Source organism: Nycticebus coucang, chromosome 2, assembly GCF_027406575.1.
Source record: "Nycticebus coucang isolate mNycCou1 chromosome 2, mNycCou1.pri, whole genome shotgun sequence".
NCBI classification, from domain to species: Eukaryota; Metazoa; Chordata; class Mammalia; order Primates; family Lorisidae; genus Nycticebus; species Nycticebus coucang.
The window spans coordinates 152,253,932-152,269,092 of record NC_069781.1 but is presented as its reverse complement, the minus strand read 5'-3'; the positions used below and the strand labels follow the sequence as shown (position 1 = coordinate 152,269,092).

The window sequence follows — 15,161 nt, the reverse complement described above, 5'->3', positions numbered from 1 at the left end:
AGTAACGCCCTCCTTCCCCCTTCAGCCTCCATCAGCACCCCAGCGTCTTCCCCGCGGCTTGCAGCCTGCAGGTTTGCCCCACTCTCTCGCTCCTTCCCTCATTCTTCTCTCGCTTCCCCTCGCCCCGTTCTATTCCCACACCAACCTTCTCCCCCTTCTTCCAACAAGTTAATCGTGTTCCTAGTTCCTGACTTTGTGCGCACCTTGCTCTTTCTTTGCCTCAGACGCTCTTTTCCAGCTGTCCACAGGGCTTGCTTCCCACCCACTCCAGGTCTCAGAACAAGAACCCAAAGCCTACCCTGCCCCGCCCCAGGACTCTGCACTACTGCTCGGCTTTACTTTCCTTCACCTGTCATCCTCCACATAACACGCAGCATCTACCCTGTTTCCCCGAAAATAAGACCTACTCGCAGGAAAGATAAGGCGTCCCCTGAAAATAAGACCTAGCGCATCTTTGGGACCACACCTTAATATAAGACACTGTCTTATTTTTGGGGAAACAGGGTATTTACTTCTTTGGTTATCTGCTGTCCACCTCCCCACACTAGAATATAAGCTTCTTTACAACAGGGTACTCAGGGCTATTTGTTCTGGGCCCCTAAAAATAATAGATTATAATCAGCGTAAGTCAGCATAAGAATTTACAGAAAAGAGGGTACATGGGCCAAAGGTGACTCTATGTAAATATACTTCAAGAAATGGCAAAGAGGGCGGCGCCTGGGGCTCAGTGGGTAGGGTGCCAGCCCCATTTACTGAGGGTGGTGGGTTTGAACCTGGCCTCAGCCAGCTAACGCAGCAGTGGCAACTGCAACAAAAAAACGGCCGGGCGTTGTGGCGGGCACCCATGGTCCCAGCTACTCGGGAGGCTGAGGCAAGAGAATCGCCTAAGCCCAAGAGCCGGAGGTTGCCGTAAGCTATGATGCCACAGCACTCTACTGAGGGTGACAGAGTGAGACTCTGTCTCAAAAAAAAAAAGGCAAATAGAGTAATGTGTATCCAGGAGACAATCTCACATATAAAACACTTCAGAATATCTGCTGAATAAGCAGATCAGCATCCTCACTTTCGGGTGAGCTGCCCGGGGATTACCCACATTGCCTCTGGAGACACCCCTCAGCAGCTTTGTGGTTTTGTGACTACCACGTAACAGGAGGGAAATTCACTGTAGTCTCCATCATCCCAAGTGTTTGCTTGAAATGATACCATGTGGTCCCGAAACTCAGTTTCACAGAACTTTTTTAAAGACTGCAGATGCTCATTTCTCCAGGCTCTCACCTGAGGGTGCCAGTTTGGATCAATTAACATTTCCTAAATGCCTCTATTCATCACAGACGAACAAGGCTGTATGTTACAGGCTGATCTTTTCAAAACCAACAATTATTACCTTGATACATTTGTTTCATTTTATATTTTTTTCTCAGACCTAACTCAAACTTTTGAAGTAATAGTAACAAAAAGTAACTCAATAAAGGTAGAAATAACTTTTTCAGTTAAGAGAAGTACAACGAAAATTTTCTTTTTCATACTGGAAGTAAAACATGCACATAGAATCAGCAACATAAACAGAACGCCTGGCTGCAGGCCCTGAGTTTGTAGGACGCCAGCGTGGCTCAGCTCACCTTGTCAAAATGCTGCTGTAAGATGTTTTTCATCTGCACCCTTTCCGCAGTCTCTGTTCCTGAACCAGTGTTGAGACACCTTGAGAGAGTCCCAATTTCCTCCTCGGAGTCCTCTCCAAGAAAGATCCGTTCATCTAAATTCCCCACAGATAAAACACACTCCTCATAGGCCTTACTGATGGCTTTACTGCAGGAAAAGAATACGGACAAAACATACGCTCTGATGGAACTGCCACTTCAATTAATGTTTCGGGCCGTTTATTTCATTTTGTTATTTATTAAAAGTTCCAATAATTTTTTGCAAGTTAAATTGTAGTGGAGCACTGCTAATTATAGAACCTGGAGGGTATGAAATGTGAGCTTGCTACACTCTGCTTGTCCATCACCCAGGGGTGCTCTGCTGACAGGTTCACCAGCCTGGCAGGTGCAGCAGCTGGTGAGAAGCTTTTTAACTATCTGCCCTGGCTGCTCCAGACATCCCTGAACACCTGTACACATCATCATTTTTCACCTGTATAGGCCCAAAAGAATTTCTTTATTTCAAAATTTATAATCCAGAAGCTTAATAAAACTTAGAAAAATAGGTACACATTTTCAATAAATTTTAAAACATATGCTTATAGCAGCAGTTGACTGAATTTTTATTGCTTCCCTGTATTCTCTTACAAAACACACTAAATTTCCAGAGGACAAGCAATAAAAATAACCAAAGTCTGAGGTTTTCTAAGTACACAATACAAAATACTACAACAATTTTATAACAGAAGTACTCACAAACTCTCTCCAAAGTTCCCAGGTTCTAGAAACCCAGTAAGCGTTTCCTCTTTTCCTTTAAGGATCTATCATGAAAGGAGAGATCGTTAAGTCATTATAGCACATTGTCTTTCTCCAGAAAATATTTTCACATTATTTCTTTACGACTTACGAACCTTTTTTTCATAAAGTTTCCTAATATAGGGTTTCCAGAAATGTTCTTTTATTCCCTTTGCTTCCAAAACTAGGCCATCATGTAAGGAACACAGTTTCTCAATGACACAGGGTGGGTCAGAGGAAGGTTTAGACTCCTTTGCATGAAAATCTTCAGATAGTCCTTTGATGTGCAGAATCACAAGACAGAGATACCAGTTAACATTCAATAAACTATAAGCTAAAATAAAAACAGATTATAATCAGCAAAAGTTATAAGAATTCGGGGGCGGCACCTGTGGCTCAAGGAATAGGGTGCTGACCCCATATACCGGAGATGGCAGGTTCGTATCCAGCCCCGGCTAAAAAACTGCAAAAAATAAATAAATAAATAAATTATTTAAAAAAAAAAGTTATAAGAATTCACAAAAGTGAGTACACATGGGCCTAAGTTGACTCTACTTAAACATACTTCAGGATATTGCAAATAGAGGTAATTCATGTGTATTGTTACTCAAAAGATTTTAGTGATTTGGTATTCTATCTGAGGATAGTTAAGAAATTATAATAAAAAATTAAAATTTCTAAAACTCTAAAAATCACAAAAGTAACATAACAAAAATAAAATAACTTTGCTAATAAGTCTTACATTCAAAGAAAAAACACCACTGTAAAAAACTGTGCTGTGCCAGGTGCGGTGGCTCACGCCTGTAATCCTAACACTCTGGGAGGCCTAGGTGGGTGGATTGCTTGAGCTCACGAGTTCAAGACCAGTCTGAGCGAGAGTTAGATCCCCATCTTTAAAAAATAGCTGAGAGTTGCGGCGGGTGCCTGTAGTCCCAGCTACTTGGGAGGCTGAGGCAAGAGAATCGCTTGAGCCCAAGAGTTTGAGGTTGCTGTGAGCTATGATGCCACAGCACTCTACTCAGGGCAATAAAGTAAAACTGTACTTCAAAAAAAAAAAATTGTGGCATCATTAAAGTAGATGAATTTATCATATTAATTTATAGTTTATTATTGCCCTAGGCTCAGGAGAAGAGAAAAAGAAATCAAAGAATAATAAAAGAGGGTAAAAATGAAGGGAAGCTATATGGAAATGTAAAAGGGAAGGAAATGTTTAGGAAGGAAATGAAAAAGGATCAGAAAATGATATGAGGAAGATTAAATTTACCAAACTAGAAGCAAACTGAAGTAACTAACTCCACCAACTTTAAAAAGCTACCTTTTAAGGCCAGGCACAGTGGCTCAGGCCTGTAATACCAGAGAGGAGGCTGAAGTGGTAGATTGCTTGAGCTCACGGGTTTCAAGACCAACCTGAGCAAAAAGTGAGACCCTGTCTCCACTAAAAATAGAAAAAGTGACGCAAGAGGATTGCTTGAGCCCAAGGTGGAGGTTGCCATGAGCTATCACACCATGGCACTCTACCCAGGGTGACAGCTTGAGACTTTGTCCCAAAAAAATAAAACACGGCTCAGCGCCGGTAGGACAGTGGTTATAGTGCCAGCCACATACACAGAGGCTGGCAGGTTCGAACCCAGCCCAGGCCAGCTAAGCAACAATGACAACTCAACAGTAAAACGTAGTGGGCGCCTATAGTCCCAGCTACTTGGGAGGCTGAGGCAAGAGAATCACTTAAGCCCAAGAATTTTAGGTTGCTGTGAGCTATCACACCATGGCACTCTCTCCAGGGCGACAGCTTGAGACTCTGCCACAAAAAAATAAATACATAAATAAAATAAAATTAAATTAAAATTAAAAAATAGGCTTGGTGCCTGTAGCACAGTGTTTATGCCACTAGCCACATGCACCGAGGGTGGAGGGTTCAAACCCAGCCCAGGCTAACTAAACAACAATGACAACTGCAACCAAAAACAAAATAGCCAGGCATTGTGGTGGGTGACTGTAATCCCAGCTACTTGGGAGGCTGAGGCAAGAGAACCGCTTAAGCCCAAGAGTTTGAGGTTGCTGTGGGCTGTGACGCCACAGCACTCTACCCAGGGTGACAGTTTGAGACTCTGTCTCAAAAAAATAAATTAATTAAAAAATAAAATAAAAATAAAATCTACCTTGTAAGGGGTATGAAAATATAGTTACATAAAATGAACAATATTTTATAGCACAACAAAGTGTTTATAATCAATAAGTTAGGGTATTCTGTAAAAGAACTAAAAGAGTAGAACTGGAATGCTCCCACCATAAAGTAATGATAAATATCTGAGCTGATGGATACCCTAATATCCCTGATCTGATTAGAATTAGTCAAACATCTGTAACAAAACATTGCATGTACTCTATAAAGTTATAAACTCTTATATACCCATAATAATTAAAAATAAAAAAAGAAAGAAAAACCTACCTTGATAGATTCGCTGAAATTCTAATTGTAACCACCCAAACATTGATGACTAACCAGAATACTATTAAGGTATTATTCAAATAGCAGCAGCATTATACATATATTAGCTCTAGAAATACATTTTAATATTGCTTTGTAAATCATAATTTGGGATCTTAACTGTACGTCATTCATGAAATTACGTAGCTGAAGGCTACTAAATGTAATGCCAAAATAATTATCATTTCCATACATATCTTAGAAGACAGAAGTTCATTTTACTTATTTTAGACCATAACCACTCTTTTGAAGCAAAAATTTTGAAATGAAAATTTTTTCAGTAAAATCCTTTTTGATGTTCTGTAGTGTGTCAGGCACAAAGTTTGCCAAAGTAGAAAAACACTACCAGCTTTGATGTCATCTTCGCTACTTGGAGTTTCTAAATCCCTTCTCCTTGTTGAGTATACTGCGTATTTCAGAAATTTACAATATAGTACACTCAAGGGCAGCGCCTGTGGCTCAGTCGGTAAGGCGCCGGCCCCATATACCAAGGGTGGCGGGTTCAAACCCGGCCCCAGCCAAACTGCAACCAAAAAATAGTTGGGCGTTGTGGCGGGCGCCTGTAGTCACAGCTCCTCGGGAGGCTGAGGCAAGAGAATCGCTTAAGCCCAGGAGTTGGAGGTTGCTGTGAGCTGTGTGAGGCCACAGCACTCTACAGAGGGCCATAAAGTGAGACTCTGTCTCTACAAAAAAAAAAAAAAAAAAAAGAATATAGTACGCTCGGACTTCAAACTTCTCATATCTGCAACTGCAGATATTTTTCAGAAATATTCTTATAGAGAGCTTGACTCATAGTCATAAGAACCCTGGATAACGATCATGATAGAAGCTTTCAAAATACAACAGAACCTCCAAAGCCCACCATCTTCTTAAGTCGACCTAATTTTCACAGACCAGCCACATGCCACGTGGACAGATCAGTGTAACAGTTACTTATGTTGATAACCTCCACGTACTGGCCAGTTTGTTACAATCCCCTGTAAGTGGTAGACTTACACAGGTTCTACTCTACTTATTATATTTGCTGATGCTAGGAAACTTGAACTATGTATACAACTCCCATGGGTAAACATAACATAGAAACATGGACTGTCTGACAATTTTTGATTACCTTTAAAATTAGGGTTCACAAGTTCTTTACGATTGGAACATTGAAGGGCATTTCCATAAACTAAGTCCAAAGCACATAGCAGAAGATGGTAAGAATTCACCAAATCATCACTAATCATGGGAAAATTACCTACAGGATTACAAATAGTTAAGAGTTAAACTACCATCAACTTTACAACATTTTAAAAATAATTTCTTCCTCTAAAGATGACATTACACAACACTGACAAGGTTGATTCAGGAATTACATTGTTTTGACAAATTTACATTTTGAGATATTACTCTGATTAACAAATTTCTAAGAGTTTAATGAAAACGAAAACCTTACTAAGAATTCCATTCATTCAATACTCATTAAGTATTTATTAAATACCTAGTAGCTGACCAAAACTATCATTGCTGGTTTCTCTGAAAATTCTGAACACAAAAACTTCATAAATTACCTCAAATTGTAAGAGGTTGTTTTGTACAAAAACAATTTTCTATCATGAAAACTACTAGAAATATTTAGACAGAGACAGCTGAAAAAATTGTTCAGATAATTACTAATCTCGTACACATGCTCTGAAAAGACCAGAACCTTTCATCATACTCCCAGCAATAGCATTTCTAATACTTTCCTGTTACATAGTTCTGTTTCAAGTTTTTTTTTCTCTCCTCCAAAAAAAGTTACCACTTACCTTGCCGTATCAGGATAAGCAATTCTTTTTGTATAGACGGAAATATTCAACAAATCAACTTAAGTGAATTAAAAAGAAAAGATACTTTTCTGTGGCAAGAAAGGCAAGTGATGATTAATAAATTAAATGCTGCACTGATAGAAGCTGTCAATATGTTTGGTTCTACTACACGGGTTAATAATCAAATACACTCAGTTCTTCCCATGTGAAACCGGAAGTAGCACCTATAGGTTTCCAGCTACAAAGCCCGTCACACGGACAAGCCTAAACCTGTCACCGCTGTGCACTTGCGACAGAAAGCAAAAAAACGGAAGCACTGCAACTTCTAACCAAAAGCTGAAATGGCCCTGAAAGATTCAAATCTAATTTGAATTCCAGGGCTGTCCCAATATGACACACTTTCCACTTCGAATCTTATCTTAAAAAAGAAATCTCACTTTGTGAGATAGTTTATTTTTTACTCAACAAAGATAACTAAATGGGTATCTGTTTAAGCTCCAGAGTTGGCATACTTATCAGGAATGAGAAGATTTGGGATTTCATGTAAAACAGGAAATGATCCCTATTGGTCCTCTGGCCGGCTGAGACCTGTCACTGGTGTGTACTCACCGTGAGAAGTCAACAAAGGCTTAGGCAGGAATGAGAAATCTGGGTGGGCCGCAAGCTACAGAGAACGTCATGAGAAAGGTAGCTACAAGAGAGTACACTTTCCCCCCAAATAAACAAGAACTGAATAAAAACCTATTAAACCACTCTGTATTAGTAAAGGTCCACAGCCATGCTTAGAATCCAGCATTTGGGGTGAAGAATTCCAAAGCAGCAAGACCTTCTCTCTATAAAAATTTAAAAAATTAGTCAGGTGTGGTGGTGCACACCTGTCATCTTAGCTATGTGGGAGGCTGAAGCAGGAGAATCCCTTGAACACAGGAGTTCAAAGTTACAGGGAGTTATGATGGCACCTAGTCTCAAAGAAAAACAAAGGAGGGCAGCGCCTGTGGCTCAAGGAGTAGGGCCCTGGCCCCATATACCGGAAGTGGTGGGTTCAAACCCGGCCCCAGCCAAAAACTGCAAAAAAAAAGAAAAGAAAGAAAAACAAAGGAAAAGATCCTACTGTGTCATAAAAGATCATAATAGTCTGGGCGGCACCCGTAGCTCAGTGAGTAGGGCGCCAGCCCCATATACCAAAGGTGGTGGGTTCAAACCTGGCCCCGGCCAAACTGCAACAAAAGAAAAAAATAGCTGGGCGTTATGGTGGGTGCTTGTGGTCCCAGCTATTCCGGAGGCTGAGGCAAGAGAATCACCTAAGCCCAAGAGCTGGAGGTTGCTGTGAGCTGTGATGCCACAGCACTCTACCAAGGGGGACAAAGTGAGACTCTGTCTCAAAAAAAAAAAGATCATAGTAGTCAATTGTGAGAGGAGAAAGGTTCTTCAGATGAAATTATGATGGACAAACAGTAACTTAACTGCAGAGACAAAAAATATGCCACTCTAGTCAATCACATGAGAATAAAATAAACACAATAACATTACTTTTTATAGTTTATACAGTACTAAATACTGTACATATATTCCCAAGCATTATAAAAGATGAACAAAACAGATAAAAATCCTACACGTCATACACACCTGCCCGATACAGTCATATGAAAGGATCGCTCTCGTGTAAGTACCAGCCACACATTCTAAAACTTGTTTCAGCCACTATAAAAATAGTTCATATACCCCAAGCTTCTATGCTGTGTCACTTTTATCTCCACTAAAACAGAAGATTTTTCTCTTCTTCAAGCATGCAGCTCAGAGGATAACTCTGAGCTTCCTAGAGAGAAGCATCAGACAAATCAACCTGGGACCAGTGGTGTGACACATCCTCACCAGAGGCCTTCACATCTAGCATGAAAGCAGATGTGAGTTCAAATCTCTGGTCCTAGCAGCTAGTTTCTAGGCCTCAGTTGCCCAATCTTTAAAGTGAGTAAGTTGAGTTAGTTATCTATTAACGAGAATCTCTTATATTCACGAAACTCCTTCCAGCTCTATGATTTGTTTTCAACTTTGCTTTTTTTTTTTTTTGACACAGTCTCACTCCGCTGCTCTGGGTAGAGTGCTGTGGCATCACAGCTCACAGAATCCTCAAACTCTTGGGCTTAAGTGATCCTCTTGCCTCAGCCTCCCGAGTAGAGGACTACAGGCACCTGCAACAACGCCCAGCTATTTTTACAGACGGGGTCTAGCTGTAGCTCAGGCTGGTCTCCAACTCCTGAGCTCAAGCAAACCACCCTCCTTGGCCTCCCACAGTGCTAGACTACCTCTGCATTTTAATAGGCTATCTTAGTGTCAAAAGAATTCCATATAGCCTTTAGAAGAAAAAAAAAAGCTTATATAACTAATGTAACTATCTTCTTTTCTTTAGATTACTAAGAATTATTTCTACATAGAAATATAAAAAGCTTCCAGGACAGAAATAAAGAAGGAAAACTATTTCTTTTTACTACCCCATCTAACCTGAGGGGGATGGGATCAATTAAACATTTGCTGCTAAAAAAAAAAGAAATATAAAAAGTACTTGGGGAGCACCTGTGGCTCAGTGGGTAGGGCGCCGGCTCCATATACCGAGGGTGGCGGGTTTGAACCCTGCCCCGGCCAAACTGCAACAAAAAAATAGCCAAGCGCTGTGGCGGGCACCTGTACTCCCGCTACTCGGGAGGCTGAGGCAAAAGAATCAGAATCACCTAAGCCTAGAAGTTGGAGGCTGCTGTGTGCTGTGAGCTGTGATGCCACAGAACTCTATCAAGGACAATAAAGCGAGACTCTGTCTCTAAAAAGAAAAAAATAAAAGGAATATAAAAAGTACAAAAAAATAACAGAGATGTATTTCACTGACTGCCGACCTTGGGTAGGTTAAATGAAATGAGAAGAGAGAGAAAACACAGCAGAACCTCTGTAAGCTGACCACCCGAGGGACAGTAACAAACTGGCCGACACATGGAGGTGGTCACCACGGGAACTGGGCCTACTCTACTGATCTGTGCACGTGGTGAGGACAATTAAGTCACCTTAAAAAAATGTGGTCAGTGTAGGTCAACTACAGAGGCTCTACTGTGAATAGTATCTACAGGTAGATGGTTAAGTATATTTATCTGGAAAAATGTGGAAAAAAAATTTGAATTACTCTCAAGTTGATTCAGTCCCACTCAAATAAGACATGACTCATGAAAAACACAGCTCAAAATACAGGCGTATACAGAATAGAGCGTTCTCACTCCATAATTCAGAAGAGCAGCTTTGGAAGAACAGCTGGGAGGAAAAGACGTTATATAATAACAAAGCACGGATTTTCCATTTAAACAGAAAAGCATCGGATATTAGAAAGAAACTCAAAATCTTCTCTAATGAAAAGGTGACAATAAAGACTCTGGGATTAAAGCACTTCAGAAAATTTTCAGTGAGAAACTTTGCCTGATGCTTACTAGAGGCTGACAGAATTTATAACTGAACATTTAAATAAGCTAATTAATATCTAAATATTATTATTTACTTACCTTTTGCATATATAAAAAGCACCCAACAGAAATGGAAAACTTCTGACACAGTACACGGCTGTCGCCTTTGGGGCAGAAAAGACAAAATATGACATAAAAGAACAATTAAAAAAAAAAGACGTCCCAAGTGACGGTAAATTAGGTGTGAAATAAAACCCACAGTTAGAGAGAGTGACACCAGATTCAGCTTCACGTGGTAGATGGGTAAGAACTTCTGCCCTAACCAAATATTGGTAGGAATAGCGGGGAACCAGGAAAAAAGCTTATCTCAGAAAAAAAGAAAATTCGGAAGATCTTTTTCGAGTTTTTTGAGATTGAGATAGACAAGGCAGAAAACAAAATAACAATAGTTCTTTTGATGACATTAGCAAGGCTATGTGCTTGAACATTCCTGGACAGTCAGATATTTCCCTTTTCTATCATAGCTAATGAGCTGTAACCTTCCCCTGCTGAAGACATTCCAGGTTATGTTAAATCACAAAAGGCCTTTTTAATTACTTAAGAGACGGAGTCTTGTTCTCTGTTGCACAAGCTGCAGTGCAGGGGCCTAATCTCAGTGCACTGCAGCTTCCAGCTCCTGGGCTCCTCCTAAGCAGCTGGAACCACAGGCACAGGGGCCACGTGAATGCTACAAGAGGCTTTCTTAATGTAAATTCTGGACTCCCGTAATTCCTCCTATTTCCATCCATTCAGAGTACCTGTTGTATTTTGCCAAGTTGTCTACTAAAGGCAGTTTCAGATCTGCTTTAAGTTTGGCTTTTCTACCAAAGCCTCTGCCAACGTTAACACACCTGTCAACTCCACAGCCCAGCAATCTCATCCTAGCAAAGTACCAAGAGAAGCAAAGTACCCTGGAGAAGATCAGAAGGTCAGGTCTAGTTGCTGTCATTAGCTAGGGACACTTGCTTTCCCTGGGTCCCAGCCACTTTCGTCTGTCGAAAGGTATTTCTACTTCAGGACAATGCTAGACTTATTACAGTCCATCAGGCAAAATAAATGGCAGTGTTCTGCTTTTAAAAGTCGTCTGCCTACAAGCCACATTGTAGGGAGATACACTATTTCTAGTTTTGGTTCTCTGTCAAGATAAAATTCAAAATTTTTGGCTTAATACTTAAGCCACTCTCAATTCTGGCTCTACAACTGGAGAACTCTAGCAAAAACTCAACTAATCTTCCCTCTCCCAAATTTCCTCTTGCTTGATGCTTTTACATCTATTCTTATTTCCTGTGCACAGAAGACTCTATATTTCAGAATTCACCTATTAAAATCCTCCCCATCTTTCAAGATCAATTTCTACTTATTCCACATAACCTCAGCTGACTGATTCCTCCAGAGTGATAGAAGATCTCTAGGAGGCCGACACTGCTATTCTCCATTGTACTCATGTGACTTTTATAACATGTTGCATTGCAAAGACGAGGGACTTGCCTCGTCCCTCTAATTACTCTGTAAGCTCTCCAAAGACAGAGACAGTGGGTTAAACCAACAAGAAAAACCTAAATCTCAATGAAAATCAAGTTGGGGGGAGATGGAGATTGGTAAATTCACACCTACACAGTACACACTATCTGAGCGAAGGGCACACATACAACTTTGACTCAATCTGCACAAAAACAATGTAAACAAAACACATTGTACCTCCCTAACATTCTGAAATTTGAAAAAAAAGAAACACCTGCGTCCTACACGACCCTGACAAAGTATGTTCTGTAGATAAGTGCTCAGGAGTGAGGAACTTTCAAACAATAGTGTGAGATGCAGTCCACGGTCATGGTAAAGCTACACGGGTTCTGCAATCACACAACCTTAGCGTCAAGAAGGGCGCCGCGCTTATCGTTTACGCGACCTTGGCCAAATTACTTAGTCTCTTAGGGGCTTATTTTTCCAATCTGTGACGAAAGCATCATAAATTTTATCATAGGGATTACGTGAAGTAATATATGTTTAAAAGAGTCCTTGCCCCACAGCAAATGCTCAGAAAGTGTTACACATTAGTAGCAGAAAGAGCTGAAGAAAGTGTTACAAAGCAAGAGCTAATACAAAGTAGGCCAAGTGCAGTGGCTCACACCTGTAACCCCAGCACTGTGGGAGGCTGAGGCAGATCGATCAAGACCAGCCTGAGTAAGAGCAAGACCCCGTCTCTACTAAAAACAGAAAAACGAGCTGGGCATTGTGGCAGCACCTGTGGTTGCAGCTGCTTTGGAGACGGAGGCAAGAGGACCACTTGAGCCTGGATTTGAGGTTTCTGTGAGCTAAGATGGCATAGCACTCAACCCCAAGGCAACAGAGAAGGTGCTATCTCACACACACACACACACACACACACAAGTAAACAAAGTGGTATAAATGTACAATGTTTTACTACAGTAATTCTTCAGTTTTCTTAATTAGAATTGGATAGTATACACCCTAATAAATATCAAAATAAATGCAATCTGAAGTCATTTTCTAGATGCTCCAAAGAAAGAAGATAACTATGTATTATTCTTTTTTTTTTTTTTTTTTTTTTTTTTTAAGACAGAGTTTCACTCTGTCGCCCTGAATAGAATGCCCTGGCATCACAGATAACAGCAACCTCAAACTCGTGGGTTAGAGCAAGCCTCTTGCCTCAGCCTCCTGCGAAGATGGGACTACAGGCACCCGGCACAATGCCCAGAAAATAGAGATGGGGTCTTGCTCTTGCTCAGGCTGGTCTCAAGCTCCTGAGCCCCAGGGATCCACCGCAGTGGCCTTCCGGAGTGCTAGGGTTACAGGTGTGAGCCCCCGCGCTTGGCCACTACGTATTCTTTATCTTTCTATAAACCATCACCCTGGCCTCCTTCAAACTCAGAACAAAGCTTCTATCCAAACTTTAGAATACTTAATTATAAATAGTTAATTCTCCCAAACTGTAAGCAAACAGCCAGCTACTCTGTACCAGTGGTGTCACCTATATGAAAATGTATATTGTTTTATTTTTAAAAGTTTACACTTACTGTAGACATCCTTCACTGTTTGGGAAAACTTTTATATTTAAAGAGAAGCAAAGATCATTCAGTCTAGTCAGATGATAACTCCTTTCCCCCTACTTTTCTTGCCAACACTTTCTATTTTAAGAACAAATTTCTGGGGTGGCGCCTGTGGCTCAAAGGAGGAGGGCGCCAGCCCCATATGCTGGAGGAGGTGGGTTCAAACCCAGCCCCAGCCAAAAACTGCAAAAAACAACCCCCCAAAAAACAAAAAACAAATTTCTGTTCTATTTTATGGAAAACCCTTCATGATAAAGGAGGAAAATCTATATCCTATAACTCAGAGTGAATTTATAAATTTCGCAGAACTGATCAAAAGGTACAAATTCCTAATAGCCTCAGTTGCCCCAGTCTTCCCTCAGTCCAGTTTCTCATCTCTTGATTGGTTATACACCTCAAACTACATAGAGAAGTCATTTCCAGGGTATTATATGTTATTCAGTTTGACCTGCAAGTCAAATAATAGAAAACAATATATAGTCAATAACAGAAAATACAGTGGTTGATGTAGCGGTCTGTCCCCAGGGTCACTAACTAGTGAAAGTCCCTAACATCTGACTTGTACAGTCATATTTTTTGTCGCTTAAATTAAAAGGGAAAGTAAACAAAGACCCCATACATTTTGCAATATGAAAGCCAAACTCATCACTGACACACAATGAAAAGCAAAACAACAACAACAACAAATCACTGAAAGAAAACAATTGGTGAAAAAGATTACTTATAAAAATCACACTTCTTTCTTAAAACCAGCAAAATAAACTGAGAGGTCAGAACTGTCGCACAAATTGAAATGCCCAGCTAACAAATAAAAACATACCGCTGTTTTCTTCCTCTTTGTTGACGAGGTTGCTCCTCTTGAGGATATTTAAAGATATCCTGAAAAATGGGTTCATATTTCTTAAAAATTACAGCAGAAACAGTGAAGTTTCTTTCTAATCTCTCAGTACGTTCTCTGAAATGTGGGGGTAGATTCGCCATGTCTTCCCACTTCTTCATCTTATTAAAAAATTCAATTAAGCTAATATTAAAAAATAAAAAGATATGTTCTTAATTAACATAAAGGTAAAAGTACATAAACATAATCAAAAGTAAATCAAAATTATCTCATTATGTTACTTTTAGGCATGGAAATAAAAATCACCATGTATGTCTCTGGATTAATCTCTTACAGGTCGCTTTATTCCTCTGATACTCCTAATCTACTTTCTTTTTTTTAATTACCAAAGGTTTTTTTTAAAAATTGTAAAACATTTTAAAATACAAACAAAATCAACAACATAATCAACATTCATATGTCCAACCGCCAAATTTAACAAATATTAACATTAAATAAAATTGATCATGTTTGCTTCAAATTTGTTATTTTGTTTTACTTCAGGTTTTTGTAAAAACTAAAAACACTACAGAAACAGCCAAAATTCCCATTTGTTCTCCTCCCTAATCATTCCCCACCTTTCTTCCCTAAAGACAACTCCCACCCCAAAGTTGGTCTTAATCCTGCCTGGTTCTCATACTGTACATGAAACACGTATCCATAAGCACAGGTAGTGTCTTTTGCATATGCGTTTTTACATTTTATACAAATGGTGTCATACTGTAACATTCTGCAGCTTCCTTTTTTCCCTCAATGTTTCTGAGATTCATTAGTATTGATACATAAGATCTAATGCTTTTTTCTTTGGCAGTTTTTGGCCGGGGCTGGGTTTGAACCCGCCACCTCCAGCATATGGGGCCAGCGCCTTACTCCTTTGAGCCACAGGCGCCAACCCAGATCTAATTCATTTTAAACTGCTAAAAACATTCCTTCAATTGGATATGCCATGACTTTTGGCATTCGCACTCCAACCAATGGAAATTTAGGCTGTTTCTAATTTTTCATAGTAACAAACAATGCTGTAATGAAC

The 15,161-nt window shown here is 40.1% G+C and overlaps 1 protein-coding gene across 5 annotated transcripts in view; it reads right to left on the bottom strand.

Annotated features, from left to right (window-relative positions):
- The window catches only part of RBL2 (RB transcriptional corepressor like 2), an 80,210-nt gene that overhangs the window by 56,558 nt on the left and 8,491 nt on the right, over positions 1-15,161 (bottom strand). For all 5 annotated transcript variants that reach the window (XM_053601791.1, XM_053601802.1, XM_053601808.1 and 2 more), the window contains exons 3-8: positions 14,075-14,275; positions 10,247-10,311; positions 6,032-6,160; positions 2,549-2,709; positions 2,394-2,458; positions 1,620-1,806 (exon numbers count right to left, since the gene is read on the bottom strand). In XM_053601791.1, coding sequence (XP_053457766.1) covers positions 1,620-1,806; positions 2,394-2,458; positions 2,549-2,709; positions 6,032-6,160; positions 10,247-10,311; positions 14,075-14,275 — 808 coding nt within the window. The remainder of the gene's footprint in view (positions 1-1,619; positions 1,807-2,393; positions 2,459-2,548; positions 2,710-6,031; positions 6,161-10,246; positions 10,312-14,074; positions 14,276-15,161) is intronic.